General features: G+C 41.2%; 1 protein-coding gene across 1 annotated transcript; it reads right to left on the reverse strand.

Moving 5' to 3' along the window:
• Positions 1-371: 371 nt before the first annotated feature.
• Positions 372-14,189, reverse strand: CRABP1 (cellular retinoic acid binding protein 1). Its single transcript, XM_075504186.1, has 4 exons — positions 14,120-14,189; positions 13,417-13,595; positions 10,560-10,673; positions 372-561 (listed from the first exon to the last, which is right to left on the reverse strand). The coding sequence occupies exons 1-4, from the start codon at positions 14,187-14,189 to the stop codon at positions 511-513; spliced, it is 414 nt and encodes a 137-aa protein (XP_075360301.1). The 3' UTR covers positions 372-510.
• Between the last annotated feature and the right edge of the window lie 1,922 nt (positions 14,190-16,111).

Raw genomic sequence — 16,111 nt, forward strand, 5'->3', positions numbered from 1 at the left:
GAAGAAAAGAAGCAGAGCTCTGGGTTTGAGAGAGCACCCTGCAGCTCTGTGAAAGGCCTTGCAATTCACTTGATCTCCTGGGCTTTGTGTTGCCTTAGGAGGTGTTCCCTGACAGCACAGTGCTGGCTAACAGCAGTGAAACTCCACACTGACTTCAACAGAGGGTGAAAAGTATTTCAGTCCTAACCAAAGCACTGCTGGGTTTTCTATTAAAAACACCCCAAAACAGCTGTGAGTTATGCCCAATAAGTTTAATAATTGATGAAACCATAGCAAGCAACAACTACGAAATACAAAGCAGACATGAAAAATGGTGGCATAAAAGTGGGAAGGAATAGTGTCTGTGATGAAAAATGAAAGCCAAATACACTTAACAGAGAATATGGGTTCAGATATAACACACACGGTCACATACAACATTGCATTAGTAACAGCACACACAGATACTCAATATACTGGGGATTTTCACAGTTCTCCACTTCATCCCAGATGACAAGTAAATTGATGCTTTTACTCTCTTACGTAAATTCTTGTGCACACAACATCATCGGCACCAAAGGTCTGGAAAAGAAATAGAAATCAATCAGAAGAGATGGAACCAGCAAATATTTAACACCATTTTTTAATGTTATTTTTACTATAGCAGCTAGTTCTACAGCAGAAATACATTTTCCTATGTCTTTTGACAGATGAGAGTAAAGAAAGGAGTCAGTTTGGAAGAGGAATGCAACGTAAGCGACCTTTTTTCCAAGGCACGATGCATTTTGTCAGAATGATAAATGACACAGAAATTCCCTTTTTCTATAGTTTCTTGGCATGCATTTATAAACAAACATGAGAAAAGAAAGAGAATTTGGAATGTACTGTTGTTATATTTAGAAACAGTTGCAGCACTTTGAACTGGAAATGCTGAGGGTGGAATTCAGATGGCATGTTCAAAAGGTATTCTTTGATATTTGCAGGTATAAATCAGAGTAGTTCAAATGAAGTCAGTGGAGCAATGCTCAAGACCAGGAGAATGTATACCTATAACCTGTAAACATAATGCTGCTGCAACGTGTTGACACTCCATGCTAGGATACTAAAACCCTCTCTCCCAAGCTGTAATGTGGGCAGTGTCAATCACAAGCTTCTTTCAGGATACTGCTACCTTAACCAGTGAATTTGTTAACTATGATAAGGGTCTGAAATGAGGGCACATAATGGAGAAAAATGTAGTGGAGATCAAACTCATTTCATACGACTAAACGCCTATGAGATCTCACAAACGTTTGATCACTACACCTCTGAAAGTTACTGCCTTAACTACAGACTATGTCCCATTATCATCCCACTACTTATACCAGATTCAGTACCTCAGAGTACCTTGATTTTCCAGGTACTGAGAGTTGGTGTTATATGATGTTATACCATTGACTGAAACAGAGTTTCAGATACCCATCTGAAAGCTGGCGTTTTTTAAATCGCTCTGTAGTTCTGCACTTAAAAGGCAACTCTACCACAGCAATATTGCAGTACAGATTATCAGGACATTTAGGCAGGACAGTGATTGTAGCAGTTGTCTCAGGAAGCCACCTAAACCCCAAAGTGTTTTTATGTAATTTCAGGTCTCGCAGGCTAAAATCTAAACAAGCAATTTAACATGAAGGAAATAATAGGTGCAAGAGTGAGGAAATACTGACTGCAAAAAACTTGATGTTCAGCTACGCTGACACAGTTTCGAGCTCACCACTAACAAGCTGTGAGGTGGGATGTTTGGCTGTAATAACTGCCAAGGTCTCACTGAAAAATATAATTAAGACTTACCCCAGTGTGTTATGAAAATTCAGCTGGACTTTATTTGTTTTAATGCTTTCTACGCCTGTTTTGGCCAACACCTCTTTGAAAGGACTTGGCTTTAAAACTGACTCTGGCTTATATTTTGTTCACTTTATTGAGGAGAAAAGTCTGTTAGTATTTTGGAGATACAGGCTTTGTTTTTATGCATATAAAGAGCTTACATCGATCTTTATAGACATTTTTAGCTTATACATGAAAATGTCTGAAAAATGAACGTTAAAGGATGCAGATAGTTCTCTACTGCCCACAGCACCAGCTGCAAATACCCTTACTATGACTTCCTTCAACATTTCCAAAATTATACACGAAGGCAAAATTATTTTGGCAGGAGCTTTGCCAGAGAAAGCAAGTGAGAGTCAAGACCATCCAGGGCTTGAGATTGTCTGTGGAGACTGGAAGGTCACTGTGACAGTGATTGTCTTTCTGTGATACATTCAGACACCGCTAAGCACAGTGAAGTTTGGGTCCCCCGCTGCTATTTCAACACAAATCATAAATAATAGTAAAACAGTCTTTGTGTAGTGTTCTTCAAGAACTGGGACAGCCCTAGTCTGACAGTTGGAGCTGCACAGCTATGCAGCCGCATCTTGTGATGTGAGTGGGTGCCACATCAGCTAGTTCTAATGAGACAGGCTACAGCAGCAGTTTGCCAAAACTCTTGTAACTTCCCTAGTAAATTTATGTCTATTCTTTCAGGGAAATTAAGAGGCAAACTCCTTCCCCTAAACCTGTGCAACAGCAGTTATTCTCACAACAGGTCACCAGTTGTATCGAGAGGGAACACTGCAGGGAAGAGTAGATTGAAATAGATGTGACCCATACTGCAAGTCTGTCCTAGGGTGCCACTGTAGGTCTGAGTGTTTGAAATTCTAGTGTCCAGTTCTGAGACTGCACTCCTGGGCAGAGCTTGCTCCTAAGACATCAGTGTAGTCTGACTGGCAGCTTCCTTGCAAGACCCACAGGAGGGAGTGTGAAAATAAAGATAAAAATTTGTAGAGGAAGAAAAAAGAAATAGCAACTTTCTGGGAAAGCTCAGTAGCATGGGTGCATCCCGAATGCATTGCAGATGCAGCAAGTCCACTGTATGTACACACAGACTGTTCTGCACTCACAGAGTCACAACTTGACATGCTTGTGACAAAGCGCAACGGCTGTTCATTTTGTACTTCCAACATCCAGCTTGAGCTGGACTTCTGGACTCTTGAAAATGTCAGGCAAAGGACTGCATTCAAATTGCTCTGTCAGGATAAAAATTAAGTGCAGAAAACATGGACATACCTGGGGAACCTAAATGCATAGTAGTCTTAGTCAGTTGCTACACACAAGGATTGTCATTCTCTGCAACACACCAGTCTCAGAGTCTGGAAAACCACTATAATTTAACAGAATCATATCTTTAAATCTAGATTGTAAAGAGATAAAATTCATGCAAAGCCCAATTACAATTACTCTGGAGTACCGTGTAGCCACTAGGCATTTCTCAAACAGCCAGGCATCCTTTCCTTGAAGACCCAGCTTAGGTTATGTGGCCTCTGACCTGTTTCAGGAATAAGCTGCATTTTTTAGCACTTAGATTTTATACCTTATACCCATTCAGATCATTAGCGACCTAATTCCATACTGAAACACATAAATAAATGCCTTTGATTGTCATGGTTAAGTACATGGTTTAAATGTGGACTTAGGTAAAAGGTGCTTCCCTATCTTATTGTAACTTACTAGCATTGTTGATAAAACTCCACTAAGTGTTGCTAAACAAAGCAAAGAGGAATGTGTTCAAACTTGCTGCATTCCTTTTCTTGTGGTTACTCACAGAAATGTCTAATGTACATCTGGGCCCAAGCTCAGGGGAAGGTCTAAATCAAAAGGCTGTTACTCAGTTATCCTTCATGCTTAAATCCTTGTATTCAGGGGTAGGATGAAGCAGTTTAGTATCTATGGTTCTAATTCTAGATTGGAAAGAAGTGATTACTTCCTGTCAGAACAAGCAGACTTTAAAGATGTCCATGACCCAGAGGAATAGAACATCCTAATAAAAAGAAAGAGAGCAATCCTGCCTATTTGGTGGTGAAGTTTCACCAGAGCAACTAAAAAAAGTGCAACACTACCAAACTGCGATTCAAATCTAAGGAGAAGATGCAGGATTTTCAAACACCACCTTCTCATCAGCTTGCAAAGGTCCCACTTATCTTACAAAATGCTACAAGGCAAGGCTTCTATCTAAATCTAAAATAGGATTTTAAATGTGCAATAACTGCAAATTACAGAATTGTTTTCTTCACTTAGCTTGTCATAATCTGTAGCTAACAGTCCAAAAGCACACTGCAATCAAAGCCCTGCACAGAGGGATAATCCAATAAATTGACCTCTCTCAGTTCACTCAAAATCTGATGATCACTGACACGATTAGAGATTAAAAGAGAATTACAGGGCAGTAATGTATTACTGTATGAGTAAATCTGCTTTTTGAAGGCCTTTATAAACATTTGCTGAGGAGCCTTTGTAGTAAGTGGAGCACACAGTATAATTGGGAAGATTGTCATTGAAACAGTCACCCGGGAAAGATCACTTCTGCCAGTGTATGCAAAAATCCCCTGTTATCTGCTGATGACTGACCAACCTGTAGAGGCAACTTGCAAAAGGAAGACAGAATACATCAGCAAACAAATGGAGAAGAGAAGATATTACTTAAATGAATCCTCAGAAAAGGCTTTGTCCACATGCAAACTTCCATGTTATCCAGCATAAAGATATAAAACTTCAAAATAAAGGCATATTCCATATTTCCTTTCTCCTCCTGACTCCCATAATGTTTTATGAAAGAGGTTGATCATTATGGGGCCATAGTCACAGAAAGCGCAGCCCCCACTTTCAAACTCGGATATAATAGCAAATCACCCAACATACAACCTCACTTTCTGCAGGATATCTATCGACAGGACCATGCAAAATCAGGTCATTTATCAAGGTACCTAAATGTTGGTATTTGTGTTTGAGAACTGCTATATTACACAGTTTCCTCAGAGTCATGCAGCAAATGAATGACAGAGGTAAGAACATGAGACAATGGTATCTCCCAGTAGTAGTCTTGAAAGCCCATACACAGCAAATGTGTAAGCTACAACTGATATTATAAGAGGCTATATACAGGATTAGATGCATCCAAGATGCAAATGGCTTAGGCTTCTTTCTCTGCTTATATGTTTGGGATGTGACCCAGACCAGGCTGTACTAGTGAGCAGGGGCTGCAGATCTCTAAGCCCCCTTGTAAATCTGCTCGTGGCAAATAGTAAATTAAAGCATTAGGTCCATGCAACACATACGTATGCATTATTACAGGCTTCTGAACTTTTATCAAGGCTGCTTTAATGAGGTCAGCAGCAAAACCCCCCACTGACCTCAGTAGGCCCTGCTTTTGATAACTGATTTTGTTTAAGATGACTCTCCAAAAACTATAGAAAAGTTAAACACTTAGGTAATTTAAGGTTGTTTGATACAAGGCGTAGACACATCACAAATCTCAGCATTTGGCTGCAAAGTATCTTTCCAAATCTGCATTGACCCTTCTCACCTACTATGTTTAATTCAGAAGCCAGCAATATCTAAAAAATGTTCACTCACTCATCTAGGCTCCACAGTTCACCAGTTTTAATCAACCACAGCATGATTTTTCTGGGGAGGGAATGTAGAATAGAAACCATGCTTGAAACCCCCCTAATGTTCTGATCTTTGACCCTTGCTATAATTGATTCTGAGAACCCCTGTGTGATACGTGAACTGTGTAAAATGTGGTCTGAGGCTGTTTTTAAAGGCCCTCTTCAGTAATCATCCACTTTAAAATGTTTGTGTGTTACAGATTAAACTAAAATCTATAGATGCATGAGCAGCTATGAAAGCAGCAATGCAGATAAAGTTTGAATATAAATGTTTCTCATTTGAATAGCTAACATCTGGAAGCAGCATCCTTTAACTTTGTAGGAGCAGACCTTTTGTTCTTTTGACTTAAAGAAGTGATTGATAGCTCATTAATGTTCCTGACAAAAACACACAGCAACAGCAAAACCATTATAGAGTATAAAAGAAAAGGGAAGAAAAAGCATATTAGACTTAATCCCAGATCTTACTTTTCAGACAAGTAAAGGAAATATATATTTTTGTGTTATATTCTGATCTTCATTGCTTAAGTGCTAATCCCAGTATAGTTTATGAATGTGGAATGTAAATACAGATATTCTGACTCTCTGTATGCATTACAGTCTTACAGTACAATACAATATAATATAAAGATACAGTCGAGACAAACAAATGTGGACTTTGATGGGGATCTATCCTTTTCACCCTCCCTTGCTTGCATATTCCATGTATTTTTTTTATCTGCATTGTTCAGTACTCCTAAAAATGCAGCACTGAAATCCCAGCCAGTGCATCAGATGAGACTAGAATAAACAGCACTGATGAAAGTAGTTGCAATGTTCTAACACATTCACAGCACCTTTTTTATAAAGCAGAGCTTGATCCTTCTTCCCTTACTCAGCTGAAAGGACTTTTTCTAACAGGACTTTAGACCTACATCTGCCATTATATGAGTCAAATATTATTTATGCTACTAACAAGAGTAATCTCATTCTCCGTGCTGCAAGGAGCTAAGGAGAACTAAAAGCAAACCTAATTGGCACCTGAAGGTAAAGAAAACTTTTGCTAACTAAATAGTTTGTTCCCAGCATCTGTGTAACAGAGGACATGATGTGACATGGAAGACCATCATATTGCTCCAAGGGAATATCTTTGAAGAACATAAGGAATTCTTCTGCCAGGATGCAAGAAAGATTGATAATTATACAGTAATATGGTTTCTATTTTAGCTCTGTGGTAGTCATGACAATTCAGCACTGATTTTTTTTAATTATATGTGATAATAAATGCATTTTATTTAACATGCTGTGTTTGGGAGAAAAATATATCCTTCCACTAGGAAAATGTCATAATCTAATGGACCCCCTAAGCAATGCAGCATATTAGATCAAAATTATGTGGCAAAGCTCCAACATTTATGCAGCCAGTATTAGCAGGGTAGAACTCATTCCTTACCCCCTGCCTGTTGCCCCAAGCCTTTTTTCCGTTCATGCCTCAGTCTAACACAGTTTAGATTCCTTCTTGCAACTTCTTCCAAATGGGGTACGAGTTTTCTTGATTTCTTCTGCAAATGCATGTAATAGCTAAGAAGGAGACTCAAGACTTCTTGAAAGATTTCTTTGGATAGAGAAACAGGAGCAGAGACTGTGAGAGTAAGTATAAGCCTTACAGAGTTCCTAAACTGCTACATCACAGGCTCTGCCCCATAAAAGACAGCTTCCCAGCTGCAGACATCTAGAAGTTCACAAGAATGTGGTTTTCTTCTGCTTATTTAAGGCACTCTGCCAGAATGGAAATAGGGAAAGCTTACCAAAGCACATCAGAAAGAGTGAAGGAACAGAAAACATTTCTTAGGTAAGTAGGGAGGTTTGAGAAGTGTGAAGATGGGAACTGTTAAATGTTTGAAGTGATATGGGCAGCAAAACTGAATGAGAATGAATTTCAGATCCTAAAGAACCCTAACAAAGCTGGAAGGATGGAAGAAGAAAGAAAGAAAGGAGAAAGAAAGATCTCTTCTTATCACTGTGCTCTTAGTTTTGAAGATGTAAGATGTAAGTGGGGGTTTGCAGACTCAGATCCAACAAAAATTTCCAAGCATAAGATAAAATAATCTAAGTTGAATCTGTCTTCACTGGAGTGATGAAAAACCCACAGTTGAAAGGCAAGAGATCAAAAGGGATCACAAGGTCTTCTCACTAAGAGCTCCTGTTCCTACTTTGTTCCCTGTTATAGTTGAGGAACACACCTCAGCCAATCCCTTCAGATAGTTTAGCTTTTAAAGCCCAAATAATGGTCTGGAGGGAATATTCTGGGGTTCTAAAATTAGGGGCCACAGACAAGAAAATGTAGTTTCCCTTACCCTCTTCTGTCTTCCTCCAAACAGTAGAACCCTTTGCTGCCTCTCAGAAGGGTTAATTTTGGCCATCTTAACTTCTCCAAAGGACCAGAGACCTCACACTCACCACCATTACTCTTAGAAACACCTCATTGCTGAGCTTTAGGGTGTCAGAAGATTTTGAACATGTTGACCATGTATTTAAAGTACTTGTACATTCAGTCCCATCAAATGCCATGAGGGGCTTGAAAATCTTTGTCCTGAGGACCAAATAATGTCCTAATATTTAATAAAGCAAAAGAGGCCATTATGCTCCAGAAAAGAGGTAGGAGAATGGAACCGCATATCATATTAAATAGTAAAAGACAGAGAGAATTATCTGGATCACTTGGAAAGCAAAGACTATGTTTTCATAATGTCCATGGTAAAATCGTACATTGCAACCAATGAATATAGTCCCAACATGCAGGAGAGGGGAAGGGGATCAGTCTAGGGAATCAGAAACCAGGAAAATTACTTGGGATCATGATCAGTTGAGCATGAGTTCCCACAGAAGAGTTAACAAAGTCTTTGCATATAAATCAGAATAATTTCAGATAAGAGTAGGGAGATGAAGTCACCACTACATCAGGTGCTAGTGTGATTGCTAGCAAAACAGTATGTCTGGTTCTGGTGTTCATAGTTTAGAAAGCAAACTGATAAATTGGAGGGGGTTATAGAAGCACTGAAAGAATGATTCAAGGAAAGCTTGCTTTATATTGAAGGGCTCAAGGTCTTCCAATGGTTTAGCTTAATAATGAGAAGGTTCTTCCAAGAAGTGGCTTGATCAGTGTTGTTAAGAGAAGTATTTGCAGTAACAAACTTTAGGCATATTATTTAGGATCTTTTATACACAATATATAATGACTGGAAGTTGAATCTAGACATACACAGATTAGAAATAATGTGTGTAATTTAATGGCAAGGAAATTAAACAATTTATCAAAAGTTGTGATTGAGTTCCTATAAATGGAAATATTTTATAAGAAGGAAGTCTTCTAATTTATATCCTAATTTGAAAAATAATTAATTTAGAAAAGCTCAACAGACTGTATTATACAAGAAAAAAGGTTAGATGGCTTTATAATCTTTGAAACGCTCTGGTTTCTTAACCAACCTCATTCTTCTTCCCCAGCAGGATAAGTTCACATTGCTTCTTGCAGGAGGTAATTGTATTATACAATACAATTGCAATTGTATTGAACTGCAATTGGAGCAGTTCACTTTGTTTAACAGCTGCCTCACTAGTTTGTTGCTTAAATAATAAACTACAGAAATGTATTGTTAGAAAGCTGGAAAATTATCGTTGCGAACATATTTTGTCCACTGCATTATATATAAAGATGTGAAGCAGAGATCAAAGTACTTTGCCTCTTAAAGTTTTTTCATAATATAAAGAATTCCAGTCGTTGAGTCAAAAGAAATCATCCAGAATTGGAGTATTCATTCAATAGAAACCAGTGTGATTTCACTAACAGCATACACCTCCTCTTAAGGGGTGGGTGAACAGTTCCAAGATGTCTGGAATAATATTAACACTTTAAAAGCTTTTTGTTTATACTTGGTTAGGTTTGGGTCCTGTTTTTGTTTCAGATGCAATCTTAAAAACAGAGCTCCAACTGCTTTAGAGAAACACTGGGGAGGCTTTTTGTTTTTTAAAGTGCAGAGGTATAGTTAGTGTGATAGTCTGAAATAAAACCTCCCTGCTTTGATGTTTTCTTACCCGTCACTCAAGCAGCCCATCTTCCATGCCCAAACTGATGAGGCGTAACAGTCTAATCAACTATTTATCCGGAATTTGCTAGTAAGAACATGTGCAATAAAATGATTCTGAACTCAAGCTGAACTGTGCGACCTGTAACTCAGAGAAACTGTGTCTTTATCCAGTTCTGGATATTGTTTCATTAATGTAGAGGGACTACTGAGGAAAGATTCAGTAAAGAGAACTCAGTGCTAACACAAATGAGTACAATATAAATAAATGAATAAACTGCACATGATTCATGGCGTAAATGGCGAGGCAGTTGCAGAGGTGCTGCTCAGAATGCCTACAGTAACCCTACTGCCATATGGAAGGTCACACAGGTGTGGGGGGATGTTGGCTGACAGCAAATGTGCAAATCAGTGTATTTCTGAGAAACTCATGAAGGCAATTCTGAACTGGATTCAGAGATGATCAAGGAATTGGGGAAGGTGGCAGAGATGGGAGAGGAATTATATGTTCTTTATAAACAGAATGTGATTAGAGCACGCTAACAACATGCCACATCTTTCCTGCTATACACTATGGGATTGTAGATACGAAGCACCATATTATGCACATGCCTAAAAAAGAAGGTTCTCCAGAAATGAGGTCAAATGCTTTGATCTCACTTTCACCAGAGAAAATCTGCAATAAATCAAGCAAATTCTTTGGTAGTGGTGTGAATTTACAGAGCAGAAGTGGCCCACTTCTGATTATTCTACCAGTAAAAGTATGGCAAAAGTTATAGCAGTAAAATGCAAGTGAGAACCTGCATATATGTTAATTTGTCCTTAAAAAAAAACATTTAAAAAGAAAGGAAAAAACATGATGTATGAATTGTACTGTAGGGGATTATGAAAATGGTAGTTTTCCAGGTGGATTTAAGTAAGGAAAAATAGTTAGTCATACTACATGGTAACAAAAAACTGTTAATACGGTGCATGTATGTGGTGGGTTCAAGGTTCTTACCAAAATCAGCTCATCATTAGCTAATTCTCGAGTCCAGTATGTTTTGGGGCCATCTCCCTCAATAAGAGTTTGTTTGCAATAGATCTTGTTTTCATTCTCCCAAGTGGCCAAACTCTGCAGGCAAGAAAACCATTAGGAATAACATTAATTATTTTCTCCAGCAGCATGAGGCAGAGAGACAACAATGAGCAGTAGTGAGAAAAATTGCTGCAGTAAAGGAGTAACACATAGATAGATAAAGGCAAAGGGAAAAAGACATCAGTGGAAAGTGGTGAAATCAAAATTAAGGTGTGAGGGGACATTTTGGAAATATGTATATATTAATAACAAAGTAATTGTAAATATGTCTTTTCAGTGTAAATCCACATTTGTTTCCAAATTAAAAAGCCACCCAGTTTTCATAAAATGCTTGATGTTGAAAAGTATAATTTAGAAACATGTGATAATGTAGTGTCTACATTCCCAAGCATCTTTGTACACATGTCATTTGATCTGACATGTTATTTATCACTACAGAGTCCCCTTAGTGTAAAAGCATAAATAATCATATGTATCATGTTGTGGTCATAAATAATGCAGTATTTGTCACTTACAACCCTTCATGCTATATGGCACTGTGCCAAGTTAACTGTATATTAAACACTTACTGTGCTAACAAACTAGAATAAATCACAACTAAATTAAAGAAACTTTGTTAGAATTCTAGTGTTCGTGATATTACTTTTTTAAGGCTGTGGGTCTGGAGATTGAAATACCCTTAGGCATTTTTCAAAGCATTTCAATAATGACTATGAAACCACTGAAAAATAAAAAAACCCATAGGATTTTGTTTAGCTTTCACAAACAGGCAAGCCCTGACTCTGTTGCTTTTCATTCTAGCACTGAACTATTATTCTACAGTGCAATGGAACAGCTGTGCAGAAGGACGCTCTATAATGAATGTGCAAGTAATCGCTTTATAACTAGCACATGGGAGACATTCATTAGTCTGTGATTATATACACACACGTATACATATGTGAGTGTCCATATGTATGCATAAATTCAAGTTAACGCTTCCCAGACTTTCCAAGGGAAAAAAACTTTACTATGATTTAAAATTAGCTGTTTACTTTATAAATATTTCTTTAAAACAATAGGTTTCTTAAGCCAACAAGCCATGTCAAATGGCAGTTATAGAAGCTATGCCTTGCAGTGCAACTACATATGACTCGCTCTTTGTCTGTATGAACAATGCATCAAGTTAGTTGGCAGAACAAAACCCTCCATCCCATAAAGTGTATCAAAATCTATCACCAGTCAGCAATTTTGCCAGATATTGCAAATTACATTCTGAAGTATTATTTTATTATCTGTCAGTTTCTGCTCTGTGGCCACATCTTGGTTATATACACACAGCAGTACAAGTTATTCCTGAGAGTGGACCAGAAATAATTTCATGACACATGGAAAAAATTTACCACTTCACAAAACACATTTCCTTCAGATTTTTCCAACTTTCATAGCTTACAGCCGTAATTATTGTTTTTCCATCTGCAGCAATAAATCCTTCTCTAGAAAGTGGGTCACATTTATTGTATATGCATTATGCATGAAGACACTAAAAATACTACTTTTGCCAAACAAGATAAATTAACAAAGCCAGCAACATTTCCTGAACAAACTGTTAAATATACGATAACTCAACCTAGAGATCAAGAGGATGTTCTAAATGTTCACTGACTCCCAGAATCTGCTTTCCTTTTTCCTAAATTTAAATTCACAGCAATTGCACTGGAGATAGTAAATTCTGAACTTTTAGTGGTGCAAATGGTCTCAGAAGCTCGCCCAAGAATTAGCACAGATCAAATTTTGGAAAGTAGATTATTTCACCATCATAGGATACTTTTAAAACTGTATTCTCATTTGGGACTACATTCTGCTATTATTCACACTTCTTTTATAAGTGTTTTAGATATACTTCTCTTATAAGCATGAGAGTAAAGTGCCTGAGGAAAGGATAACTAATCCATGCCTCTGATAACTTTTTTCAAAAGACAGCTATGCTCACAGCCCAATTCTCCAATACCCCAGATCAAATGTATCAGCGAGAAGCTGGTGTCAGATGCTGCCGACTTAAAGCCCCCTCCACGGCCATAGAAGTGGTTACAAAGGTAGAGAAGCAGGGGCTCACACTCAGAATCAAGCCCCAAACACTCCAGTGAACGCCCTCTAATGCACTTCTGCACAAGGAGATGGTGTAATTATGGCTAGTATAACACTAGCTGAAAGTCTGTCTTACACTGTTAAAGACTTATCTGATCAGCAAACTGGAGACATGCACTTGCAAGGGAATGAAAGAGGATTTCAGCCCCAAACTACCAACAGTCTGCAGTCCTGCTTGTGAACTCAGCTGATTCAGTTTAGGACAAAAGTTACGTCAGGTTTGTGCGCTAAATCCTGACTCTTGAGGTCTCTCTTGCTCCACCGTTCCCCATGTTCCTGTCAGGGACAGAGACTGTGGAGAGCTTTCACTGCAGCTGAGGTCTCCAGGGGAGAGGGAAGCAAAAAAAGCTGGACAAAACCCTGCCAGGCAAGAAGCAAGCAAGCAGGTACTCGAATTCTGCATTTGGGACCTGCCGTGTTCTGTTGCCTTCAGATTTCAGTTTTACCCTGCAAGAGGGAGAATGTTGGATGAGGGACAAGAGGAGCAGCAACCACCAAGAACCCCCAAAGAGTGTTTCTGGGAAGAAGAGGGTGGAAGGCAGCAATACCACTGTCTGGGGACACCGCCAGCAGGTGTGTTTGCCCCATCTAAAAAGAACTTGGTAACACACACACACACACACACACACACACGCCCCAGCTCTCCTCCTACCCTGCACTTTCGTCCATCCACCGTCTCCTCCTCAAAGCTCTCCCCGATTTTGAAGTTGATTTCAGTGGTGCGGACAGTGGTGGAAGTTTTGATGTAGAACTGGTCCCCGTCCTGGCGGATCTCCACGTGGGGTTTGGAGGCGGCAGCCACCGCCACCTTCCTGAGCATGGCATTGACACCTGGGCGAAGCGGGAAGGAAGCAGAGCTTGCAGTCGCCAGCCCTGCCCGAGGCTGAGCTCGGCCAGCACCACGCGGATCGAGGGGGGGCGAGAGGCCGCCGGCGCCCGCAGCGGCGGCGCGGTGCCGGGGCACTGCGCACAGCCCTACGGCGGGGCTCCGCACAGCCCGCCGCGGCGGGGAGCTGCGGCTCTCCGGCAGGCTCTGCACAGACGGCAAACGCGGGGTCTTGCAAGAATCCCCGTGGCAGAGCGTGGCAGGAGCCGCCGGGCCAGCGGCAGCCCGCATCCCCGTGGCAGGACCACCGGCGTTGGCAGGTGAGGTTCTGACCACGCCGGGCCTGCGATCGCCACCCCCCCGGGGCCGGGCTCATAGCTTTCGCCCCCACGGAGCTCTCCCGGGTGCCCGGCTCTGGAGGCACCGGGCACCGGAGCGCGGCTCCGGCTGCAGCCCCGCTGTGTCTCCCTCCCGCGGGATGCAGCCCCGGGCTGCCCGCTGCCCGGCGCCGAGCTCCCCCGCGCCTCACCCAGTGCCTTGAGGAGCTCGTCGAAATTCTCGCTGCTCCTCATCTTCCAAGTGCCGGCGAAGTTGGGCATGGCGGGGCGGGCGCTGCGGACGGCGGCGGGGACGCGGCGCTGCTGCTCTCTCTCCGGCTTAGGCACCTTGTGAACTGGGCGGACCGCGGCGGCGGCGGCGGGGAGAGCGGGTCACACCCACCCGGCCCCCCACCCCTTCCCCCGGGGCCAGCACCACGCCGCCAGACAGCCGTCCCCCCTCCCAGCAACGGCCCGGCCATCCATCCATCCATCCGTCCGTCCTTCCAGTCCTCCATCCATCACTCCCTGCCTGCCTTGCAGCCCGCCAGCTGCCTCATGGGACTGCCCAGGAAGGAGAGCCCGATTGTCACTTGTCCCACAGCTGGGGTGGACATTGAGGACTTGATGAAAGGCCCCAGAGGCAGGCAAGGAAGGGAGAGGGCAACCCAAATAAGAGCAGCCTCTCGGGGCTCATGCTGGATTGATCCCTGCCACAGCAGGGCTGAGGCACACCAGTACATTGAGCTCTAGTACAGCGAGCTCCCTGCACGCACAGGCCTCCCAGCCTGGTGGGCCAGCACACCAATGAATCTGCCCCCAACACTGCTAATCTGGACGACCACCAGGCCAAAGAGGTGCCAGGGAGCACAGCTCTTTCCAGGGTAGGAGACTGTTGTAAGGAAGCTGTCACTGCCCTCTGATCCAAGTCTGCCCCTTTGAGAAGGGTGAAGGACAAAGACGTACACAATGTCTATACCGTTCCCTGTCACAGCCACGCACTCCCTCATTGCTCTGTGGTGCTTTTGGCAGTTGGAGGATACAGCTGCGGAACCGGAAGGTATTCCTACTGCATCAGAAGGAGCAGTGCCCGTGGCGATCACAAGCTTTTATGGAGAAGCACATCAAGCTATTTCACACTTATTTAATTTAACACCAGTGTGCTAAAGATTTGAGCGCCTCTCTGTGCCTCTCAGACTTTCCATGACCATTTCCATCGTGTTTGCTTTGAATCCCTCAGTTTCACGTCAAATATGCTAGACTAAAGTTCCTTATTGCAGCGGATTTATCCACATGATTAAGGGGAACAGGATTTGATGGGTTAAGGCATATGGAGTTTTTCTGCTGCTGTTGTGCATAAGGAAATACTCAAAACATTCAGAGGTCTGTGATTTCCCACTCAGAACGGAGCCAGATGTATTTTAATTATAGGAAAACCTTTGCTGAGCCAGCTTCATGGTACATTCACGATCATTCTTCACTTGTTACACTCTCTCTGTAAAATGAACAAGTCAGTTACTTGAGGTATGTATAAAATGTGTTCACTCCTGGAAAATGTATAGATCTGGGAGTTACTTTAGCCATATGTTAGGCAGGATTCTCCAGTTCCTATATGCTGAAATTTGCTCTCGTTTCTTATCACAGGAAGAATTTTACCTGAGTAAGAACTATAGGGCAGAACCAAATATTTGGCTGTTGATAGTCACTCTTTTTCTACTGATTTTTTTTTTCTGTCTCTTCAGAAGGACACCCTGGAGACCTGGCATAGTTCTTTAACTGAAATATATTGATGGAAAATGTGAGTTTTTTTCCAGGAAATGAAAATTTCAGTGAGGAATATCTGTTTTCAATAACAGGGTTTCTCTAAAAAAAAATCCAAAACGGAGCACAAAGCATTTTTCAGTTTTTACTAAATGACAAAAGAATTAATCCCCATCTGAAATACTTCATTTAAAGATTTTCAATCACCTCAAAAAACCCCTCCAAAACAAACAAACAAACAAACAACCACTTGGGAAAAAAAACCCAGACACACAAATAATTTCCGTGTTGCAGGTAGGTTCAAGTCTTACAAATAAAAGGCTGCAGGCCCAAAAAACCCATACCAAATCTGTGTTATTTCTATGAAACGGTGAAGAAAAACCCTGCTCAGTCCCTCAGTTTCAACTTCCCATTCGCACAACTGAAAACATACTACCATGATC

This window comes from Mycteria americana, chromosome 6 (assembly GCF_035582795.1).
Source record: "Mycteria americana isolate JAX WOST 10 ecotype Jacksonville Zoo and Gardens chromosome 6, USCA_MyAme_1.0, whole genome shotgun sequence".
Taxonomy (NCBI): domain Eukaryota; kingdom Metazoa; phylum Chordata; class Aves; order Ciconiiformes; family Ciconiidae; genus Mycteria; species Mycteria americana.